At 41.1% G+C, this 24,519-nt stretch overlaps 1 protein-coding gene across 1 annotated transcript in view; it reads left to right on the top strand.

The window, feature by feature from the left end:
• The window catches only part of myo10l3 (myosin X, like 3), a 52,050-nt gene that overhangs the window by 1,942 nt on the left and 25,589 nt on the right, over positions 1-24,519 (top strand). Inside the window, exons 2-10 of the mRNA XM_034134318.1 lie at positions 12,400-12,498; positions 20,643-20,801; positions 21,860-22,047; positions 22,221-22,355; positions 22,823-22,947; positions 23,041-23,054; positions 23,194-23,278; positions 23,894-24,000; positions 24,265-24,394. Of these exons, the coding sequence (XP_033990209.1) occupies positions 12,400-12,498; positions 20,643-20,801; positions 21,860-22,047; positions 22,221-22,355; positions 22,823-22,947; positions 23,041-23,054; positions 23,194-23,278; positions 23,894-24,000; positions 24,265-24,394 (1,042 nt within the window). The remainder of the gene's footprint in view (positions 1-12,399; positions 12,499-20,642; positions 20,802-21,859; positions 22,048-22,220; positions 22,356-22,822; positions 22,948-23,040; positions 23,055-23,193; positions 23,279-23,893; positions 24,001-24,264; positions 24,395-24,519) is intronic.

Below are 24,519 nucleotides of genomic sequence, written 5' to 3'. Positions count from 1 at the left end.
CTCAGCGAGCTGCCTCCCCTCAACGCCCAACCCGTCCTCTTCATAGACATGGCCAACTAAACACACATAATACCTGGATTCTCTTTTTCGTGCCCTCTGACTTCTGCCAGGAGGCTGGGCTTGGTCATCGTGGATTTTCTTTGTTTAAACGTCAGGGCATCCCTTTATATTCCCACACCTGTGGCTTTGTGTATGTGTGTTTAAACATAGAACCCCTTAAACATGTTATGTCTTTCTGGAGCATCCTGTTGAGGAAGTTATGTGCCTTTCTAAATTGGTAATCAGTTCCTTTATAGCAGCAGCTGCCCCACACTGTAAAGCCACATGAGGACCTCTCAACACCCGGTAACTCCTTCTCTACATAACACACTGAATTCCTTCTCTTAAAGATACTCTGACACAGGGTATCCCAGATTCTCAGCCTTGACCCCTGACATTCCCGGTCATGGGCAGCCTGTCATCCATGCATTGTAGAGGTGTAGTGACAAGGCTTTAGGTTTCACACCATCACCACCGCCCAACACACACACACATGAACACATTCTCCCCATCCTGAAACATCGCTCGCAGCCCTGTGCTGTTTATGTCTGCTGCTTTGAAGCCGGAGCCGTGGGTCGGCGTGCTCGGTAAGCATTCTGTGTTGAAATGGGTAATGTGAGAAAGGCCAACCGGCTTCGGAGGGTGGACTATTTCTTTACCCAGGGTCTTTTCTGCCCAGTTGTCACTTCCTCCAGCTGCCACTTTAGAGAGCTGAGAACCATCGCTCTTAACGTCCAGCTGATGGAGTAAGGAAGGAAGGAAGTTAGGTTAAGGAAGGATGGAAGGAATGCAAAGCTCAGACATGCCTAATGATCCTGCATTCCTTAAACTGTTCCCTGTCTTAACCTATAATTAAACTAATGAAATGAGGGGACTTTGAAACAATGCTGTAGACAGGGTTGAAGTTGTGGTGAATTAGCAGCGGTGGCTGTTTGAGAACAGAGGGAGGTATTATTAAGGCAGTGGTTTATGTGTGCGTCAGCAGAACTCCTGCAGCTTTGGTACAGTTGGTTTCATCTGTCACAAGAGCGCTGCGACTAATTACCAACAGGCATTGTTTGACCACACACCAAATTGCATAGATAATCCTTGCTGATAATGGCACAGATGCTTGGTGTTAGGTAAGGCAGTTAAGGTTGGGGAACCACCGCTTAAAATAAAAAATGTGAGTCAACTGTTTGCTAAAAGTCTGATTCGAGCCTTTTCACCTCCTTTGCTTGTGTTTGCATTTCTTGTGTCTCTATCATTAACCGGACCCCGGTCTACGGGGAGCTCAGTGCTGTGATAACCTCCCGCTGACACCGTGCTGTTGATTTTAGCTTAAACATGCTACATCACCAAGCTTTTCAGACAAAGCCACCTATATATTTGTGTTGATAAGAGGAAAAGAACATCTTCATCTCTCCACAGTTTGTTCAAAAGTAATGGGTTTCTGAAAACGACAAACGATTCCTTTAATTCCTCTGTCCTTCACTGACATCCAGCCTGATCCTGGTTGGCATACCTCATTAGTTCCTCTCCTCCAGGCTCTCAAGGTGTTCAACAGAAAAAGTCAACATTATGTTAACAAGATTCAGCTCATAAAACATACTTAACGATCAATCTACTCCCCAACACCCATCCTTCCTTCCCTCCCTCCCTCCCTCTGTACGTGTGTGTGTGTGTCAGGGCTGTCCTGGGTGTGTCATTCTCTGAAATATAAATCACCTTCGGACACTTTGGCAAATCACACATCTTTTGTCATTGTAACAAGGCTATGATGAAAGAGAACATCATCAACCATTGTCTGCTTTATCTGTAAATGTAAAACAAAAATGAGGCATTTTTTGTACAGGCACACAGAGTAAGGTCACCCTGGACTAAAAGCAGCTCATAGTTTGACTTATTTGCCCGGTTTAGTATCAGAACAGCAGGGACATTTAATAGTACGAGTGGTCAATTTCTTCAAGGACAGAGCTATATATATATATATATATATATATATATATATATATATATATATATATATATATATATATATATATATATATATATATATATATATATATGGGAGTAGTATGGAAGTACTCATTTTATTCTCAGAAAAGAAGGCCAATATATATATATATATATATATATATATATTGGCCTTCTTTTCTGAGAATAAAATGAGTAGTTCCATACTACTCCCATGTCTAAATGTGCTTATCTTAAGACAAAGACTAAAAAAAGACAGCTAGCATGGCTTTGTCCATACACATCAGCCTAGAAACAGCTTCAAAGCGCAGTAAATACAACATTTTGTTCTTGTTCAACCTCTTATTAGACTGCTGACTCATAGCCTAAAATGTAGCATACAGTGCATACAAAGAGTTGTCTGTATTTTCATTTATCTTTCGGCAAGAAAGCAAACAAGCGCATTTCTCAGAACGATTATTTTTGTATTGAAATTGATCTCTGTGTTATCTCTTTCTCATGTCTCTTTAAGATTTCATATTTATAATGCTCCTGTACATCTCCAGCAGATGAATCCGGACTCTAAACTCCACAGAAATCAATTACTTTTTATACCAGATTACCGTGCCGTGTATTTCTGCTGGTAATATTCTTACATAAAGAAAACCAAAGTTACTCTTCATCACTGCTTCCCCCTCTCACAGTAATAATAAATGGATGTCCGTTGGCCTTGACCTTGGCTGCCCTACCTGACAAACACAGAGAGCTGGTAATGAGTGCCGCTTAAATCCTCTCAGTTCAAAGGTTGTGTAGCTTAATAACAGCCAACCTGTGATTACTGCTCCCAGGCCAGATGTTGACTTTCCCTTTTTAGCCCTCTATGATTACTGCTCACAGAGGCAGCCTATTACAGGATGGAGTATGTCTCCACACACTCGCCTCCATATTAAATGTTCCTATGTGTCTAAGTAAAATACATTGCATAACCACAGGAGAGCATGGCCTAAGGTGAAAAATATTTAAAAAACAGTAAAATTGTTGACTACCTCGTGATGAGGTTGCTACTACGGGTGTAATTTCAGGACTAATTGCAGGAGGAACACCCCGCCGGGCCTAAACACACATCTCACAGTGCATGAGCATAGCCATGGCCTGGAGAGTCTAACTGGCACCTTGGTGCTTAAAAGACGAAAACAACACAGCATGGCACAATCCACAGTCATGACCCATCCAATCCCAGTCTGTTTATTAGGACATGAGTGTGTGTGGTTTGGCCTGAGGTTGTTTGTAGGATCGTACACTGAGATACTGACAGTCGCATGTGGTGAAATGTTCCGGGTGTTTCAAGGCGTTGAGTTTGTTTATTTCTCACACTTGAACCCAGCCTTCATCCTCCGACCCAGTATGAAATTACCTCCAGATTTGCCAGCATGGAAGAGGAGGTAGAAGTTAATCTTTGTTTATCCGTTCCTAGACTGAGGCACTTGAACAATCTAATGCCGCACAACCTCATGCATATCTCCAATGTGTCCAATCCATTTGGACCGTTACGTCATACTGACCACCAATGCTCCCTCCCTCCTTGCCATTATAATAAATTGAGAGCTTTAAATGTCATGTATGTGCTTGTGCAGCAAGTCTATTGAGGTACTGCTCTGACAGTATTGAAAATAGATGCATAATTTCCATTATCGATTAATCTGCCTACTCGGCTTGCTACAGGGGGGTGATGGATTAATCATTTGGTTTAAAATGCAAAACAATATAAAATGCAAATTTCGAATCAATATCTCAAAACAACTTGTTTATTCCGATCTGTGTGTTTGGCCTTTTTTCTGAACTTAATTGATTTAATTCATCACAATTGACAACGTGGTGAGGGAAGCCCAGAATACATCCAGTTGTTCAATTTAGAATATTACACCACAGAGAAAAAGCAAGCACACCAGGTATCTCAGATCTGAGAAAAAAGGGTTTCTGCCATTTATTCAATCAATAATATCCGTCCGCAATAACCACATTTCTAGACGGATACAATATGTGGAAGACAGGAGGGTCCCCACGAGCCATAATAATCAATCTGGCACAGTGTGAGGTACGAGCTGAGGTCAAAGGCAATGTAACTGGAGCCATGACGCCTGTACTCAACCTTTACAACCACTTCCCCACTGACCCGTGCCCAGCTGACTGACTACACACACATGCTCAGCCTCTGACAGTCCTCACTGAGCAGCATTCCTCAAATATCTCTGGGACTCCTGCTGTGTGACTCCAAAACAGTCCTCACATGAGCTCTCACGGAGGGTGAGATGTGTAGATTTCAGACAGGAGTAGGGATGCCAGGTGGTGATATACAGTCATGTAGCTTAGCTCACAATCCAATCAAACGGGCAGTAATCACATTATTCTTGTCCCTGCGTCCCATCCTGGATCCTATTCTGTGGATAAAAGAAATATCAGACCTCTGAGCACAGGGTCATCATACTAATGCTTTGATCACTCTAGAACAGTAATGGAAGGAAAATCATGTGCACTCATGATAAGGATGCAAAGCAGGAGTCTGTGGCAGAGTGTCAAGTGCTCCTCTTCTTCTTCTCTCTGTGCTCCTGCAGACATCATTTGTTATGCTAATTCTCTACAATATACTCATTAGCAATTTAGCAGATTAGCTACAACAGATGATGACAGAGGGAGGGGCTTTTTTTGTAACTCCCCAGCAAGACAATATACATACAAACACTACCAAACGCATGCAGGCACTCTGTTCACACACACACACACACACACACACACACACACACACACACACACACACACACACACACACACACACACACCAACAGAGGTTCAAATATTGGTTGACGAATCTATGAGTCAAGAAAATAATGTTTTGATAATCAATTAATGGTTTTAAGTAATAACCAAGTATTTTTCTTATGTCCTCTGAAATATGAAGATGTCAAGCTTGTAACGGTTAAATATCACAATAGACTGAATATTTTATCTAAATATCTCCAATAAACGTTCATAAATGTGCTTAACCTGTTAGATTAATGTTGAAACTCCGTGTAGTATGCTTAAGATTGCTTGTGTTTAGCATGTGTTTGATTCCCATTAACCTAGTTACACAGTTGCATTCATAACATCATCATCCTCAGACGTTTTGCTTGAACAAAAACAGTCTATGAATATGCAAATGAAGACTGGGTTAACTGGTGAGGCGGCTGCCTTCAGGGCCATCTTTCTTTAAGTCTGTTTATATCTTCCTCAGCGGGGGTTCAGGCAGCTCCTGGGAATCGAGAACAATTGATGAAACACACCCTTTTTTTCCTCTGAGCACCCCCCCACCCCAGACTTTGGGAAACCCGGCTCCCTAAGGGACTCCTCCTCCTCCATTAGCTAATCAGCGGCTCCCTCCATCATTAATTCATACGTCGTGCAGCACAGATGTTGAAGGTTGCCGTTAATCATCTGATTTCTCCCTCGGTCACACCCCCTGCCTCGCCTCGCCCCCGGCCCCGCCTCACCCCCTGCTGGCCGTGGGCACCAGCAGGCAGACCTTACAGTGGCAGTGAGGACACAAAGAAACAAGTACATGTAACAGGGGCACGCAGAAGCACTCTTGAATTTAATCACTGTATCATTAATTTATTCTTTACACTGGTTAGTAATTATATACAACATGATGCCAGGCGGGTGCATGAGGGCTTGGAAAAATATTTCTCAATAAGCTCTACCGAAGAGCTCTTGAGAACGGTACCTAACCCATGATTTGCCGAAAGCAGCTGCCCAGAAGACTATGAAAAAGTTACAAATATGAAATATGCACTTTATGTGGACGTGCAGCTTTTGCCCAAATTAAAAGTGGTTGGTCAAAGAACCAGAAGGACCTTTTCCCTGATGCCCCTCCCAACTGCAGTCGGCCCATTTTTTTAATCTCATAGCTACTTGGCGTATTTGTCCTCGTTCCACGCAATCAGCATGCAGGGGATTTCATTCAATCCCTGAATGTGGCTTTTCTCCCTTTTGGAGCAGTACACTCCTGCATTGTTACCTGTTTATTTTCTGTCTAAATACATTCCTGTGCCTTTATTATTGCCCACATCCTTCCAATACAACAATAAATATGCTGTCTTTATTCTATCATATTAAACTGAATATCCGTAGGTTTTAGACTGTCAAAAAAGGACATCTCCTAAGATTTGAGAAACTAGGATGGATATGTTTTCCTTTTTTAGACTTTTTATAGCCCTAAAAGCAGGGCAACCATCCCGCCAGTATTCTGGACTGCACATCTGTCCCAGTGAGGTCACAAAGGTAATGACTCGGCCTTATGGCTCTCCTTTTGTTATGGTAATGCTGTCACTGACCTGTTGTTTGAGGTGGAAATGAAATGAAGGACCTTTATCCTACACATATTTATAAAAACGATATGTATTTTTGAACATCTGCAATGAAGTTGAGGACGTCACTCAGAACTTTATTCTGATCTTTGGCAAGCACAAAACTAAAAATAATGAGAGCAAGCACACTCGAGAAGGACAAGTGAAAGCAGCATCAGCTAGAGTTTCTTTTAGACCAATACATTCTGGTGTTACGTTTAACTTAGCACAACACATGAGATGCTTTTCAGGAATCAACTTGTCTCTTAGCCAGGCTTTAGTGCTCAGGCCAACCCGCAGCACTGCTGTCCGCTGGGCAGCCGTTTACTCACCACCCTTTAAAATGATATGATCCAATACATTGGCTTATCATAACTAATTGTTAATCCGTGTCCAAGTCAGGATGACTTAATTAGCCCTCTTTTGTTCTGTCTGATACGATCATCTGATACCATGAGGGAGGCTGTGGCTCAGTGGGTAGTGTGCTGGACTTCGAATCAGGGGATAGCAAGGTCGAGTCCCACTGCAGTCAGCATGTCGTTGTGGGCCCTGGGCAAGACACTTCACCCAAAATTGCTCCTGTGGGGATGTAAGTCGTTTTGGATAAAAGCGTCTAACAAATGACATGTAATGTAATGTAATACCGACTGCGCTCTTGCTACGTCAGACAGCAGAGAAAGAGCCGTTGCACCTTGTACTGTGTTAGCGCTTAAATATTTTAGGCCCATTCATTAGAAAATCTCTGAGCTGGATGTCATTGTATCATCTACGGAAACTCAAGCCTCAAACTCTGGCATCATTCGGCCCAGGTGGTTTCTGTGTCAGAGATCACGATGGGACATGGACGTGTGGCTGGTTTTGGTGGGTCGGGTTACTTTTATCAGCTGGGTTCTGCCTCAGCAGTGCTACATGTGCCCAGTGACATGCAGCATTAAGAATGTGAAATGAGCTTGAGCTGGAAATGTCACAGCAGCAGTTCTGCTTTTTAATGGGGCTGTTAAAACAATTGGTTACCGGAGGCGCTGTGGTGGGGGTTATCTTTCTAATTAAAACCGGTGAAGGCTGTGTTCCATTATAACATCACTGTACTTTTCTATTATTTTTCTGCAAGCAGTACACACACAATCTCACTGGTTTAGTCAGATTGGTTGGTGTTGCAGCAGCAGGTGATTCAAGTTAAGGAGACTTAAGCTGAAACGCGTGTCCCTTTTGCGTCCCAGCTGGCCATTGTTTGGGATATTTCCGCCTGGTTAACTTCTGAGCTCTCAGTCAGAGGTGGTTGCCTTTTTCCTGACTTAGTGACAGAGCTCCTGAGGATGGAGGGGTCAAGGGGGAGGAGCTTTGGTGAGACCATCTGTTGCTGAGACAATTCATCTCTACTTTTATACCCTTCAGACACACACGCTCGCTTACAAAGACACAAACAAGTGGACAAACACTGTTGGTTGTCCTGGAGAAAAACACCAATTGTTCTACCAACTGAAATGTGACTAGCTGATGGTTACAGACACATTCCTGAGTTGATTTAAGACAGATCTGAATATCCAAATGTTTTCAGGATGTTGTTTTATATTGTGTTCATTGCTCTGAGTCATAGCCAATAGTCTTTATTGCTGATGGCATGAAAGTCTGGATACGTTTGCTAAAGTGATGAATGTCAAAGGTAAATTGGTAAAGCAAGTCAAATTTGGGATCATTTTGTTGCATACAATCAGGGGGCAACATCTTTCAGAGGGTAATGGATATTAGAGAACATTGGGGTGCCAGAGTTGTTCATAATTTACTGCCTTTTAAGTTGATTAAAAGAATTAAAAAAGTTGATTCGAATATTTTTTACATTTTGGCTACAAAAGATTGTTAGAATCAAATAGATGTTCTTAAAAAAGAAGCTAGTTCAGCGTTTCGTCTGTTAGATGACTATGATGTGGCTGTTTCTGCACAATTAAGATAATAGTGGCTGGTGGGCAGTTCTCCAGAGACCAGCTCACTGCCCAGACGCTGATGGAGGAAGCCAAGCCAGAGTTGGCATCTTTATGGCCCAGCTGGCTGGCTTTTGGTTTTTACCATATAGTGTTGACTCATTTAATTAACCGGGAATTTTTAGTTCTCTGAATTCTTGCACCATTTGCAATGAGCGTGCTGTGTGGTGAGTTTTATCTGTCAGTATCCATTAAATTGTTACGGAGCTTGTCTTTGTTTATGGGAATGGAAAACCTCTGAGACTCTGACTCAGCACTGAACCTTTCAAGTCCTGGAAAATGGTGCTTTAATATTTGCGTCACAGAAGTTGAAGCAATACCGCGATGTGGTGTAGAAACACATCCCACTGCTTTTCGTGCCATGGCTTGCCCACTGTTTTACCACTGTGTAAAATCTCTTATAATCTTTATTTTTGTTACTACGTACTCCCTGTATGTTTCTTTATAATGTCAGCCCCAATGCACAGAGCCTCTAGAACAGGGGTGTCAAACTCAATTTAATCGCGGGCCACATTAGAATTATGGTTGCACTCAAAGGGCCAGTGGTAACTTTAAGACTATATAAATATACATAGATAAATATATATATAAAATAATGTATTATTTTACAATATTTCCTCTGCATTGGATTATTATCAGATAGGGTAATAACTTGATAATTAACTATGTCTGAAAGCAGAAGTCTAGGGCAAATCATTGCAAGTTATTGCAAGTCTCTTCAGTGCGCATCTCACAAAATGAGATGCATTGTGGGACATGTAGTTTATGGGCAACGTGCTCCTGTAAAGCGGCACGTAACCTTATAATAAACGTATTATATTCTTTACAAGCTCTTGTGGGCCACATAAAATGAAGTGGCGGGCCGGATTTGGCCCCCGGGCCTTGAGTTTGACACCCCTGCTCTAGAACAACGAAGAGTACCGGCAACATTCTGCTGAGTTCAAGTCCCTGTGATTTCCAGTTACATAACAGCAGCTGATCTTCTTAAATCTATAGAGTAAACACTATTAATCTCCTCACTGGACCTCTGCGATTCACGTGAAGCAGCTTTTCCCTGAATAGGCCATGAATGCCAGGCTGGTACCAGGCAGACACTGTCGGCCGCTGGTGTGGAAATCACCAATCGTCTCATATTAAAACTGATATAATCCACGTGCTGGAGAATGCCTCTGTTATATTTGTGTCCTGATGTTTCTGTTTGTCTGCCTCTTTTTCCAGACAATGGAAGGCGGGACATTATCAGGTGCCTGCACCCTTCCTCTTTCCCCTCTGCCTCACCCCTCCCCTCAGCCTCATCCCAATTTACACGACCCCCTTCATCCCACTCACCGCTCTCCCCCGTGGTTTGAGAGAGCTACATTTAGCTGCGCTCCATTAGCCGACTGGAGGAGAAAAAATGTCCTTGATGATGGAAGTAGGTTTACAGACTGGCAGGTTGGACTGAGTGACCCTTTGTCCAAAAAGGAGGCCTGAATCACAGAATGAGAAGAGAATAGAGACCAATCATCACTCTGAGCGGTGTATCAAGTGAATTTATTGACTGGTAATTCTTTATTGAACCAACTTCCTTTTTGTTTCTGGGATTCAATACCATTAAAGCAGATTATGTTTCATGTAAATATAGAAGCTATTAAACAAAAGCATCTTGATCTTTGTTCTGACCCTGGTGGCAACACGTTGTGCCCCACGGATGAGAGTGTGTGCGCACACGTGGCAGCCTGTTGTAAATAGTTAATGAGGATTGATGTCTGAAAGTGGTGACCTTGTATACGGTTTCCTAGTGGAATCCATGCATATTGATCCGTTCAGTTTTATGCTCTGTTGGACACACGATTCCCTTTGCTGCGTGTTTCCTCCGGCCACTTCAATGGTGGTGATGATTGATGGTGTTTACTTGATCAAAGACAAGCTTTTTACAAGAGAGGATGACCTACAGGGCACATTCCTTCAAAGTGCACATCCTATTTAAAATGTTTTGTTTTGTTTTGTTAGTACAGCTGAAGATACCAATGGTGAGATTGAACATGCTGCAAAGGATTGTGGGTTAATTAGCACCCAGGTTTCTTAAAGGAAAACCTTGACATTTTGGGCAATACACTTTCTGGCTTTCTTAAAAGCCGAAAGTTAAGTGGTAGGATCACTCTTATAACCCATCATAACATTACAAGATGTCATTTTTCAACCCTAACCCTTTTTACACTTTAAACAAACCACACATAATATTTGAATTGGTGAGCTTTAAAGATAAACACAAATGTTGTTACCTTTTTAAAGTAGAACAGCTGGGCTAGCTGTTTCCAGCCTTAATGCTAAGCTAATGATCTGCTGGCTTCAGCTTCACATTTAATGTACAGATATGAGTGGTATTATTTTTCTCTTTCCTAAAATGTAAAAGTTTAATTTGAAGGTCAGAGTTTCATTATTTCCAATATTCTCTATTGTTTAACAAAAGTTTTATTTGCTGTTTTTTTAACTCATCGTTAAAGATTTACAATGTTTACTCCTTCAAACACAGCCGGTTCTCTGACTGTATCTTGAACCACTGTAAGGAAATGACAGTCAGTCTGAGCAATCAGCCTCAGATTCCTGTTATTGCTCCCGGTTACTGAGCTGCTAACAAACATGTCTGGGAAGGCCGGTGACTTCACGTGGATACACAAACACAGGACACCAGGCTGCTCAGATCAGCTGTAGTCCTGCTGATAATCGCTGTCTGGAACCAGGATCTGATCTGGGACAACTGGCAAGAAGCGTGCTGTGGTTTCCTTGAATTAAATATAGAAAAAAAGAAAGGGTGGTAGACATAAACATTTGTCATGAGTGTTTTGCTAAAGTGCCACAAGCTAACTTGGGTCGCTATTCTTTTATTTTATGGGATGAAACATCAATCTGCTAAGCCTCTTTGACAGTTTTACTGAGTGTGTATGACTGAGTGCTAGTTTTAGTCTCTGACACACCCTCTGCATGCAGGCCTGGCTAACAGCTTTGCTCTACTAAAAGGCACTGACAGTTAAATAAGAGTATAACTGTGCCAGTTTAGTGTGGTGAGGCAGCAGCTATGTGGCACAGAGTGATGTGCAATGTTGAGAACAATGTGGAAAAGGAGAAGAGAAGGAAGAAAACCAGATGATGCAATCCCTGCTTTTCTAGAATATCTCTGCTGTCTCTTCTATCCAAGCAGCTATATCTCACCTGACGTGTTGATATTACACCATCTGAATGTTTCTTTAACATATTTTTGGTTGAAAACTTGCGTTTTCTTGTCATTGAAATGTGATTGTAACGCAAAAGACCACTTGCATATCCAAAAAAGGTCAGCCTGATGTAGCATCTCTGTGGCATAGACCTCCATTTTTAGCTGTGAGCCACATCAGACACTGTAGTTCAGTTTGAACGCATTTTGGCTTAATCCTATACAGTGTCCTGCAGATTTAAATACTTATTAGAGCACCAAATAAGAATACATCTGGTGCTTAAATAATTGATGGCAAATTGACTATTTTTACCTAAAACATAAAGAGATGTTTTTTGAAATGTTATACACATATATAAAAATAATGAACTTAACATTATGACACTTGAGATGAGGCGATTTGATATAGTAAGGGATAGGAAAATATATCCAAGACATGGTAAAGGTCTGTAAATCGCGAAAGATGGACTATGTTTGTTATGTTTTTTGTCTCTCAAACTACCTTTGATTAATATTAAGTATTTATTCCATGCTCTAAATAATAATAATAATAATACATTTTATTTAAGGCGCCTTTCATGACACCCAAGGACACCGTACAATTTGTTAACTATTCTAAGAGGTAAAAGCAACAGAACATGATAAAAACACAAACAGGCGATCATGGAGGAGACAAAATGGACACAAATGATAGGGACAGGTTATTCAGGGGAAACAGAGGAAAAATAATGACACCGTTTGGGTTTTTTTCAGAGCTTCCAGGAATACATTATTATGCAGGAGACCATCTTACACAAAATGTCAACTGCACCTATAAATATGAGCCCTGTATCCAGATGCTAATGATGTTTTTCTGTCTATTGTGTTGCAGGGGGCCCGTGTCTGGCTGAGGCACAAAGAGCAGCTCCTCCCCTCCACCGTCAGCTCTTGTGATGATGCTTCTTTGGTCCTCACCACCGACTATGGGAAGGTAAGATGATGATATTTTTCCTACTGAAGTCTTAATGCTGCAAACGAATCATAATAAAACATCCCAAACTCGCATCGACCCAGTGTGCCTAAAGTATGAAGCTATTTAATTATAAAGGACTGTTACCACATTTTTGGTAACCTCTTACCGCCAACAAAAAAGGCAACACATACACATGCAGGACATATCAATGCACGTACAGGCTTTAGCTGGTGTAGTGTACATGTACTGTAAAGCCCCCAATCGTCTTTCATTTATAATTTACAGGGTTGTACAATAACTGGGAAAGGGGGTGGCCCAATGTGAGAAGGTTAATTGTTTTCACACATGTTTCATCCCGTGGTTCAGCAGTCGGATCAACACCTTTTGTAATAAAGTAACAGGAATGGGCTCCTTGTGTCAAGTCATTGGGCCGAGCTTATCTGTTTGGCAGTGCATGGTGGTCTTTGTGTCTGGAGGAAATCCTGTCAGAGAGAAAGAGAGACACAGAGTGAGAGAGAAGCATTGAAAAAGGGGGTGGGAGAGGCAGAGGAGAGCTGGCGATGGACAGTAAAAAAAAAAAGGTTTCCCAGTAAAAATGTGGAGCGTAGGTCAAAAATGAGCTTCCGGTACCACTCTTATCTAGTGGAAAGGCCTTATCCACACTATATCATCCATGATCGTGTTTTAGCTCCGGACTGACTGTCCAATCCCAGCCACAGGTCTTTGTTCAGGTCAGGGCTTCGGGAAGGAATAGGGTAGGGCCCAAGGACTGACTTTGTCTTCAAGATTTCTTCATATAACACATTAACTACAAGTCATCCCCCTGCATTATACCTCAATTGTGTCCATTACTATTCACATTTAGAAGGGTGGCAGAAGAATGAGAATTTGTAAAGCTGTTAAGAAGCAGAATTTGTTTTCTTTGTGGAAGTTGATTGCATCAGCTGACATATAGCGCTAAATATTCTGTTGTTTATACATTTTAGTACGCATTGGTATTAGAGCTGTAACAATAACACGACTAACCAGCAAGTCCATTGACAGAAAGATTAGGCAAATGAAGCCGCTGACGTCACTTCTTCTTCTTCTGCTTTGGGTTTACTGGCAGGCCGCAAACCACTTCACGGCGTATACTGCCACCCGGAGTCCCTGGCCGGAAGTCCCCGGAGTTGGGGACTGGCTTCAGTAGAAGCTGCTGGGACTCCCAGCAGCTTCTACTGAAGCCTTCCGAGTAAATCGCCAGAACGCCGACGCCTCCTCATCTCCACCGCTTCCATGTTTTCTTTTGTGTTGCCATAAGTTAGTCTCTCTGCGTTTGTGCGCTGGGCTAATGCTAATGCAAATAATACTAATGCGAGGATAATAAAATGGCGGTCTCTCTAGCAGGGGCGGAAAAGGGGGTAAAATGGTTCTGATGAACTAATTCAGTTCAGGGGGCTTTTTGGTGTGAACGCAAATATATCTGAGTTCTGATGAACTATTGTGGGAAAAGTACTCCGGTGTGAACGCGCCAATTGACTCCAGCTGAGGCCTTAGCTGAGGGTGGTGCGCTAAAGGTACTGAGTTATAAACGATGTGAGAGAGGGAACATATGAACTCATCCTGAGTGTATGTGTTTGTGTCTCTGTGGTCAGCGGTGGGCATTCTTTGAGTGTGAGACGTCGGATATGGGCAGTCAAGGGGCAGGGATGACTCTGAAACACCATCTATCACAGCTAGATAAAGGATTCACAGGGGAAAAAGTCCACTTTTTCTTTGTGGTCTCAATAAGACCGGAGAAAACCAGTGGGTGTTGCTCTCACCACCCTCAGTAGGATTTAAAGAAATAACATTTGGTTAACATGACATCACTGGGTGTAGGATTGGGGCGTTACAGCTGAGCTGAAGCTGGACTGTCTCATATGGTCCTCACATGTGATCTCAAGATATGTTGGTCATCAGGCCAAACATATGGCTCAGAATGAGAGGAATGTGAGACTGAAAACAGACCGTCTCTGACTCCAGGATCGCTGGCTGACCTTATGTCCTCCCCTGCTCCTGGGTGACACATCTGCTGAGGTTTATTTGCATTTCTTTCAGTGGTTATCTTTATTTAACCCAGCTCCTCTAAATGGTATTTGAGTCAGCGTTGGTTGTCTGTCCTTGTCTGCGTCCTTGAGTGTCTTTACACCCGTGTGCAGTGTCAAAGGTGGTTTGGTAAATGCACCCAAGCAGCATTTTCTCCTTGGGGGGGGCGGGGGATTTACCATTATCCATTGCTTCGGTGCTCAGACTAAGGTGCAGCTCCCTGCCTGAGCACTCATCTTGTAGACTCAAGAAGTGTGTCTCTACCCACAATGCCTCGCCCCTATCAGGCTGACCTGGCTGCTGTCACATTAGGCATCATATCAGCATTCATCACTGTCTCCTCCTCGTGTGCTCTGGCCTGAGTGGACCAGTAAGATACAGCAGACACACTGAAGATGAGATAACTGTCTTGTTGGTTTGTGTGTGTTTACATCAATCAGTGTCTGTGCGCGTGTGTGTTTTGTTGCCAGATGGCACCAGCTGGATTAACAGTGTGTGAGTTATCCCCAGAGGGGACGCACATGTAAATAAAGGAAGAGGGCTTTGTCACCTGTACTGAATAGCTCCTGCTGGTGATGTCATCTGTGCCTCACTGAACAATAAAATGAGACTGAAATGTGTCATCAATTGGTGTCAGTCTACGAGGCCTAAATGAAATCTTTATGCATCAATTACTTCACACATACATTACATAATATTGCTATAGCTGATATTTTAAAACAGTCGTAAATCTAACACTGTGGAATAATGGACGCCCATGTTGGTTGCTGGTCCTAAATCGTTATTCTGGTCAGTTTGATTAAGTATACCACATTAGTTTATTGCTCAAGATAAAAGGGCCCCTCTCCTGAATTGGTTTTGGATGAGACGGTCTAGTCATCTTCTGCACAATATAATACAACACAATAAACAAAGTGTTGGTTTACTCTTTGGGGAGATGCTTTGCTTTTAACATTTGGTCTGAAGTCGTCTCCGGCCTGTAGACAAACCGTCTCTGAGGTTTGAAATGGCTCATTGATGGCCCCTCAGTTTTTTCTGGATTATTGGTCAATGGAGCCATTATATGAGTGTGATGTGTGTTCACGAGTGTGGCCACAGAAATAACATGCTCACACAAACATTATTGTGCGTATCTCTGAATATGCTCAACAAATGTTTTTAAGATTTGGGTTTGCTGTATTACATTGTCTGATTTTGGAGCAGGATGTAATGAAAAATTCTCTGTGTTATTTGTTTCAAAAATGTTCGCCATAATAATCCTGACTCCATCCTCCCCCCATGTCTCTGGGGTCTGGGAGGGACCCCCCTTCAGCCGATGGATTCACTATAAGACACGGAGAGAGTAACAGAAAGGAGGCAGAAACAGGCAGAGATAAACAAGACAGTGTTTGTGTTCACAAGCTTGTGATTCTGAATCTGCCCATGTGTCATTTCTAAAGGCTTGAATATATCTGTCACTAAAAGGCCACAGAGGCCGACGCCGCCTTCATCTGAATATTCAGCAGGCCTGGTGGAACAAAGCAGCAGCAGGGTGTGGTTTCAGCTGGGAGGAAACAAAAGGGAGCGGCCTTACAGCTGTAACAAAGTTTTTAATTCAGATTGTTGCTATTCTGTCATCATCAGAAAAACTGTTCATGAGATTTACTCTGTATTATTGTGGTGATACTTTGCTCTTGGTCTATATTTGATGCATTTTTGTTCTTGAATAAGGCACATTTTCTGGCTTAAGAATCCAAAAAGTCAACAATTCAATATGTGTTCACTAATAACAGAAAGGCTGCAGCTATAATAATAATACTATTATTATTATTATTATTATTATTATTATTATTATTATTATTATTATTATTATTTTTAGCCATTATAAGTTGCTTTTTTAATTGATAAACCTCCAAAATATATTCATTTTACTATCACATAAGACAAATAACCCGGGACTGGAGAATGAGTCATGTTTGCAGTAAAAAAACAACTCAAAAGATGAATACCACATTTTCTTTTTTTTAACCATCTATTGTTTAGACTGTTGAATTTTTTAGTTAAAACAGCTTGATATGTTTAATTTTGTATTTAACCTTTGAAATGTCTATGTAACATATATTCTGTATGTCTTAATAATATCATAATAATGAAGCCCTTGGTTTCTTTTATGATGATCAAAATGACAACATTTAGGTTAAGTATATTCATGAGTTATCCACCATGTATTTTTGAGTATACCCTTTTTTTGGAGCGGACCGGACGCAAGACCAAAATGTTGTGTGCATTTATTTTAGTCAGTTTTATTATAGAAGGAAGGAAGTAAGAAAATGAAGAAGGAATAGGAAACAACAAAAACAACTGTCTGTGTTTTCAGCCTCATTTGTTCAAAATGATTCATCACGAAACGACTCAAAGAGACACAGCACAAGTTTCAGATGTGTTGTTTATCTGTCCGCTCTGTCTGTCAACAACAGGCTGCATTTGGACAGAATTTATTTGTACAGTGAACATTTTTGACCAATCAATGACGAGTCACATTGTGTTATAAGTGGCACGAGATTATCTCCGGCCGTCATTACATCACTCAAATCGTTACCTTTAGTGAGGCCTGCATCCACATGTGAAACACTTTGATAATAAGAAAACAAATAGGCAAGTTGTGCTCTAAATAAACGATATACTTCATTGTCTTTCACAATGAATTCAGAGCAAATTCATGCATCCAAACTTTGTTTTTGGAAGTGGGAAATCAATAACAGACGAGACGCAGTGTTACATCACTGTTGGGTTAGTCAGGCTTTTATTAGCAGCGTCACATGGACCTTCACTGCTCTCTAGATCCTGTAAGATACATTTCCAGTATGTGTAATCATTAAAATGGACTTTATCGTAACATTATTGCACCTTAGGTTAGAAATGGAAATAATAAAGAGTATCAGCCGTTGTCTAGCCCCTATCTACTTTCATAATCCATTTTAGTTTTAGCTGCATCTAATGGATGTTCTTATCAATGTTGTAAATCATCTGGAAACAAATTGTTAATGATATAAATAGATATTGCTGAGAAAGGCAGTGTCTCAGATAATAACAGTGGGTTTAAAACAGAGGAATGTGAAACCTCCTTTGATGCATAAACTCCAGCTCAGTTTTCTCTGATGTTTCGGGCATAAAAAGTCCCCCGAGGCTTTTTCTGTGAAATCTGAACAGGGAATTATCCAAAGAAGATCAACATCAAAGGCCACATCATATGATTTAGACACAGACAACAAATACTTCAGAGTATCTACGCAGGCACATAGACTTATAAAGAGGCATGTCCCTTCTCTTGTGTTATATATTTGTTCTCCAGGAGAGATAGGGGGTGCTTTCCAAGTATGCAGCTCATTGTGTGTTTGGCGAAAGCAGCCATATTTGTTTTCCTCCTGTGAAACTTGAGGTCTTCATGGACATCGAGAGTGTAACATGGATCTGTAGACTCTCCTCGATGTTTGTTATCGTATATGATCTTTACTCCCGGCCACCACAATTCATTTTGTACCTGTGCTCTTTAGGAATGTGAAGAATGCTAACAGAAGTGTCTGAGATATCTTGGGTGTGTTTCATCTTCAGATACACATATCTCTCCATCATGGTCAATAGAAAGAGAACCAGAGATTAGAGCCTGATTATGTGTTGTTAGCTAGTTTTCTCTCTATATATGAAAGAACATACTAAATACAGTGTTTTATCAACATGTAATTTTCTATCTTTGAAGCATCACTATATATATTTAAAAAAGTTGAATTCAAAAGCAATGGAACTGAAGTTATTACTCTATTCAGGACTCTTAATGGTTTTGCTGCGACAGCCTCTCTCAGTCTGTATGATAGCTAATACAGCAAACTAAATATTGCTATGCTAGGAAATATCTCTACTTTGAACCATTCTAAAATAAGTGTGACTTACAGAAGACTGAAAAGATGATAAATAATATCGCTTTAAAGATCATACCTACCTATCATTACCTAGACATGCAGTTCATTGATATTCTATACAGCTCTCATAATGATGTTTGTTAAGATAAAAATGTGTTTTCTTTGCTGTTGCACTTTTTCCTTTTATTTCACTGTCACTCATTCGTGGTTTTGTATGATAACACTTGATGCTTTAAGAGCCCAGGTGTTGATCGTGACATCAATCACAATAAAAGAGTGATGCAATTGAGTGTAAAATTCAAACACTGGTTAAGGATGTAAAATAAGTGAAACGTCTGTTTGATGTATTAGTCATGTAGGCATTGCCTGGTGAATCAGGGCCAACGTACCAGAGAGGAGAGGGTGGGGTTCAGGCCGAATGTTTAGGGACATCTGGCTGTAAATCTGCAAGCTTCTGCTCGATGGATGACATCACTGCACATGCTGCTTTTCTCCCTGAGGTCTTCTTCACCCTTTCACAAACCTTAATACCACAAAAACATGTAGCAACCCACTGATGAGCGCATTGTTATTGTGCTTTTGTCTCAGCATACACCCGTTCTCTAATGGCCATCTACATCTGATATTAACGTGGCTGTCAAACCAGAGTCAGTTTATTATTCCACATACTTAGAAGGAAGTACTGACAAATACGGTCTACGGTTACATATATTATCATTATACTGCTTAGTCATATGCTATATATATATGATATAGGTTTACCCTGTCGTATTATTATATTTGGAGCAGTGCACGAGAATAAAAGCTACAAAGACAGAAATTAAGGTTTTGAGACTTTCTTTTGATGGCACTTTTGTTCAATCTGCACTAATAAATATTTCCATATAAAAAATGGGTTAAATTACTATATACCACAGAAGAAATATGGCATTAATGTGTTCAAAGCCTCAAAGCTAAATGGTAAACAAAAAATGAAAACGGCTCTATTTTATTTATCAGGTTTTTTGAGTTTCATCTTTAGTGAATAAACAAAACCCTTTCAAACCTTCATCTACACACAATCGGCAGCTTCTCCCAGCAGCCTCTCTGCGCTGACTCAGCAGTTCTGGGAAACCAGTGCCTGCTCCCAACTGGGACACAATTGAATATGCCAAAAGAGCCAGCAGTAATGCACTAGGACACCACAAGCCACAGCTCCTTGCCCATCAGTATTGATCCAAACATTGCTTCCCATCAAGTGACCATCACAGTGGAAGTTTTTCTCATCTCCTGTTTCCATTAGCGTCATGATAGCCATGATGTCTGCGAGACTCTCTGTGGATCTATGTTGGTTTATGAGAGACTGTTTTCCTGTTTTACTGCCACTATAGAGACTGGTTCTTCAAGTACAAACTCTAAAAATGGGGCTTTAACATCATGAAAAAGACATCTCCAATCACCACATTCACTCTTCTGCTGAATCCTAAAAAAGAATTTACATTGCGAGTGATTTTTCAGGAAAAAGTTAATCAAAAAAATCAAAGAGACATGTCCAGGCATGCGTTATACAGGGGGCTCTCTACCTGTCAGGTATGCTGGCAGCAGGCACAGACAGGGGCCCATCAGGGACTCAATCTGTCATAGTGACCTCAGTTCTTCCTGTATCATCACCTGGATCTGCCTGTCACTCATGCCTGCATCGGCCCGCAGTGGAACAGTCAGGATCTGTGTTAACTTGCCTACCTGCTCTTCAGGGGTGTTTAACAAACCTTTGAAAACATATTTTTTTATTCATAATACTGAAAACTAGGGCTGCAATGTACAGTTATTTTCATTATAGATTATTATTTTTCTACAAATAGTCAAACTGATCCATCCCAGACCACGGTATTGTCCTGTTTTGTAAATTCGCAACCCATAGATAGTCAGGTTATTAAGATATAAACATTAAAAAACGGAGAAATCTTTAAATATACGAGGAGTTTCAAACTGAATCTCCGACATTTTTGCCTAAAAAAATGAACTTGGACAATTTAATTGACTATCTATCCATCCACAACTGAAATAGTTGACTAACTGTTGCCTCTCCACTGAAACCACCATCAAAAAAAGAATACACACAATGTATTCCCCACAAATACGTGTGTTATTGCTGTACAAGCTGCTGGTATATTACATACCAGATGGTGAAAGTTAACTTTTTGGACGTGTGTGTTTCAGGTGATCTATCTACAGAAGGCCGAGCTGAACGGGGAGACGGTGTACCCGATGCACCCGAGCAGCGTCCATGGAGTGGAGGACATGTCCACACTGGCAGAGCTGCATGAAGCTGCCATCATGCACAACCTCTTACTGCGCTACAAGAGAGACAACATCTATGTAAGGCCCCACTCTGTCGTTATCTGTGAGAACATTTAGCACGGACCACCATGGTGTACCTGCACTATGTGGGTCAACTGTCTCAGCCAGGGTTGCAGTTACAATATAGCTGGGAGCTGGAATGTTCAGCACAAACTAAACTCAGATTTCAGAGTGCAACAAATCTCAATCCCTAAAACATCTACCGGAAATGGAAGTTGCAAGGCAACAATAGGATTTGTTGTGTTTGAAGTATGAAGCATTACATACACTTCCTGTCATATTCTTGCTATTGCATTCCAAATGTAAGCTACATAAAGTCGTTGGGCCATGCCAGAGAAACATTTAGAAGAAAAACACTAAACCCAACTAACGCAAGCAAGGCAGAGTAAGGAATCAAATGCTAAACAACACACACTACAGAATGCATCTACTGTAATGCACTGAAGAGTTTCAACGCTGGATTTCATTTAAGAATGCAAGACTTTGAATGTGTTTGTTTGACCCTGTCTCAATCCCAGGATTATTTTCACCGCCCTCTTGAAACACAACCCGGGCTTTATTAAAATAATCTTTCCCCTCAGTCTCTGTAACTATGTTTTCCGAAATCCTATCTCTTAATCTTATCTTGGAGGGTTGCAGCGGTCTGTCTGCATGGGATCACAGAACAATGTCATTGAGGAAAGATGACCCACAAACACACTTCAGTGAGTCACCTTTCCCCAAAGCGCATAACCACAGAGGAATAGAGCTTAAAATACTACCAGCTTTAGTGTAAACTAGGCCATATGCAGCAGTTTAAGAGTATTACTAGCTACAGTTACTGTGTCCTTGAAAACTGGGTGAATCTACTAAACTGGTAGTGTTAAGTAACTGTACTGTAGATCTAATGCAGTCATTCGAATTTGTACAATATGTAAAAGTCGCAACTTAGTAAAAAATACAATGCATTTCTTCTTTTATATCATGTGTATTCTGTCCTATTTCACTGATCATGTTTTCTTCTTCTTGTTTTGTCTCCTCCTCTCTCATCTCCTCTTTCCTCCTTGTACTTCGCTCTGCTTTTTTGTGTCCCTCAGACCAACATAGGTTCAATCCTGGCAGCAGTAAACCCCTATAAGCAGATATCGGGCCTGTATGACAGCACTGCAGTCGATCAGTACAGCAAACACCAGATGGGGGAGCTGCCTCCTCACATCTTCGCTGTGGCCAATGAGTGTTACCGCTGCCTGTGGAAGAGACACGACAGCCAGTGTGTTCTCATCAGGTGAGGATCCACATTAAAAAAGACTCCCTGTACAGAATGATTGGAAGCAGCTCACTGCCTCTCAAATCTCCTTATTTACAATCTCCTAGTTGACAATAAAAAGTGAGTGTAAGAGGTTTGATAGGTCTATTTACAGTATGTATCTGCTTCTCTCTTTCTCTTTGCATCATCAGTGGGGAGAGTGGTGCCGGGAAGACGGAGAGCACCAAGCTGCTGCTGAAGTTTCTCTCAGTGATGAGTCAAAACTCAGCAGGCACTCCTCTGTCGGAGAGGACCACCAGGGTGGAGCAGGCTCTCGTCCAGAGCAGGTGCTGTTTCAACAGTTTCAATTTTGTAAACATTGCAAGATTGGCCCTTGGTGGAGGTCTCCAAGGGCCCTTCTAGTTTACATGTGTACATTTTTGTTTATATAATTATTTCATTCTTAAGCTTTATACAATCTAGTCTTTCCTACATTAGGAGGTCTTCAAGGCAAACTACCCCTGGATGTCGTCCATGTTGAAATGCATTTCTTGGCAATAATTATACATTATACTTAAGTATGGATATACTAAATTCCATTCAAATATCAGAAATATTTTAGATGCTTAAGCAGTATAGAGGTCAACATATGTGACAAACTAGGCAATACTGTGAGAATGCATGCTTTCCCTCAGACTGAACAACACCGGCATCTGTTTCAACATCTTAATCAACACATAAGGTGATGGACATGAATGGGGTGTGTCAAAAGTATAGTGTTTTTATTTGCTTGAATGTTTTCCCCTCTCTGCAGTCCCATCATGGAAGCCTTTGGAAATGCTAAGACCGTGTACAACAATAACTCCAGTCGGTTCGGGAAGTTCATCCAGCTTCACTTTTCCCAAAACGGAAACATTCAGGGAGGCTGCATCATTGACTGTATCCTTCAACTCATGTGTCTATACTAGTGTCTGTTTCAGAGGTTATATTGACTGTCAGTGTTCATTGTTCTCCTTGACTTTCAATGATCAGATTTGCTGGAAAAGGTAAATTTGTGTTGAAAAATTCAGTTGCAGCGACTGGGATCAGCAAGTGGATTTATTTTTTATTCAATCAATCAGTCATCAGCAAAATCTCTCATGAAATATTTGTTTAACTAACTCTTTCAAATCTTTTCTCTCTAAGAACCGTGTGGTTCGACAGAATCCTGGAGAGAGAAACTACCACATCTTCTACGCTCTGTTAGCAGGGGCGGACACAGACCACAGAGGTACGTTTTCTAAGAATTTTGACCAAAATAGTTGCCAAAATCATAGGTTTTCCTGGAAACTAACACGTGAACATACACTCGGCTTCTTCTCGTAATAGTGAGTAACTAATGTCTAAAGGTTATTAATTATAATAAATCTACTTCTGTCAGATCTACAGGAACTGCCAAAATTGTTTTATCATGATCAACATTCAGGTCATTAATCAGATTCATAGAAAATATAAGGAAAAACAAATCCACAATTTGACCAAATGAGCCAATGGTAAAACTACTTTTTGTTGATTGAATTTTTCTTTTCTTTTTAACAAGAAAGAGTTAAAGGTAGGGTAGGTAAGTTTGAGAAACCGGCTCGAGATACACTTTTTGTTATATTCCATGGAATGCTCTTAACATCCCGATAGCAATGAATATTAACAGAAAGAGTAAGGCTGTAAACAAAATACAGCTTAACATCATTATGCACTGAATATAAATGTTTTTGTTGTTGATTTTGAAGTAGATTATCTCTAGCTGTAAAAGCTATCGCTGAATAGATAATGACAAAAATGAGTTTTTTATATTTTGAGGTTAAAGATTGTATTCAACTTTGAGTTTCCTCTTGTCTCTGTGTTGCAGACATGTACCTCCTGTCCGAGGGTCCTGAGTCATACCACTACCTGAGTCAGTCAGGCTGCATGAAGGACAGCAGTCTGGATGACAAGCAGCTCTTCGACAGTGTGATGGTAAGGAAAACATGAGGAACATGCATTTCATGTAAGGGATTTGTTTTACCCCCAGAGGGCGCTATACACCTTATCTTGAGTGTAACACCACCAAACCAGACAGACTTCAAGAGAGCCTGGGGGAAACATGCTAATTAATTGTGTCATGATGGCTGTATTGGCAAAAGTGTTTTCTAATGATTACAAAAACTACTCTCACATTCTTAATGACTCGAGTGTGTTTCTATGGAAATGTTGCCTAACTTTGTCTGTGTTGTGTCGCAGGAAGCCCTGAAAGTGATGGAGTTCACGGAGGAGGAGATCAGAGACGTGTTTAAGTTGCTGTCTGCAGTCCTCCAGATGGGCAACATCGAATTCATGACAGCTGGTGGAGCTCAGATCACCTCCAAAGGGGGTAAGAGAAGGAATTAAGAGTACACTACAGATCTACTATGCAGAGTGTGTTAAATGTATCCTCACACAATTGGTTTGCACAACCTCTCTCTGTACCACTCGAAGGAGGAACTTCTGGGAATGCTT

This window comes from Trematomus bernacchii, unplaced genomic scaffold (assembly GCF_902827165.1).
Source record: "Trematomus bernacchii unplaced genomic scaffold, fTreBer1.1, whole genome shotgun sequence".
Taxonomy (NCBI): Eukaryota; Metazoa; Chordata; class Actinopteri; order Perciformes; family Nototheniidae; genus Trematomus; species Trematomus bernacchii.
Note: the sequence above shows the minus strand (reverse complement) of the source record. Positions and strands in the feature narration are given on the sequence as shown.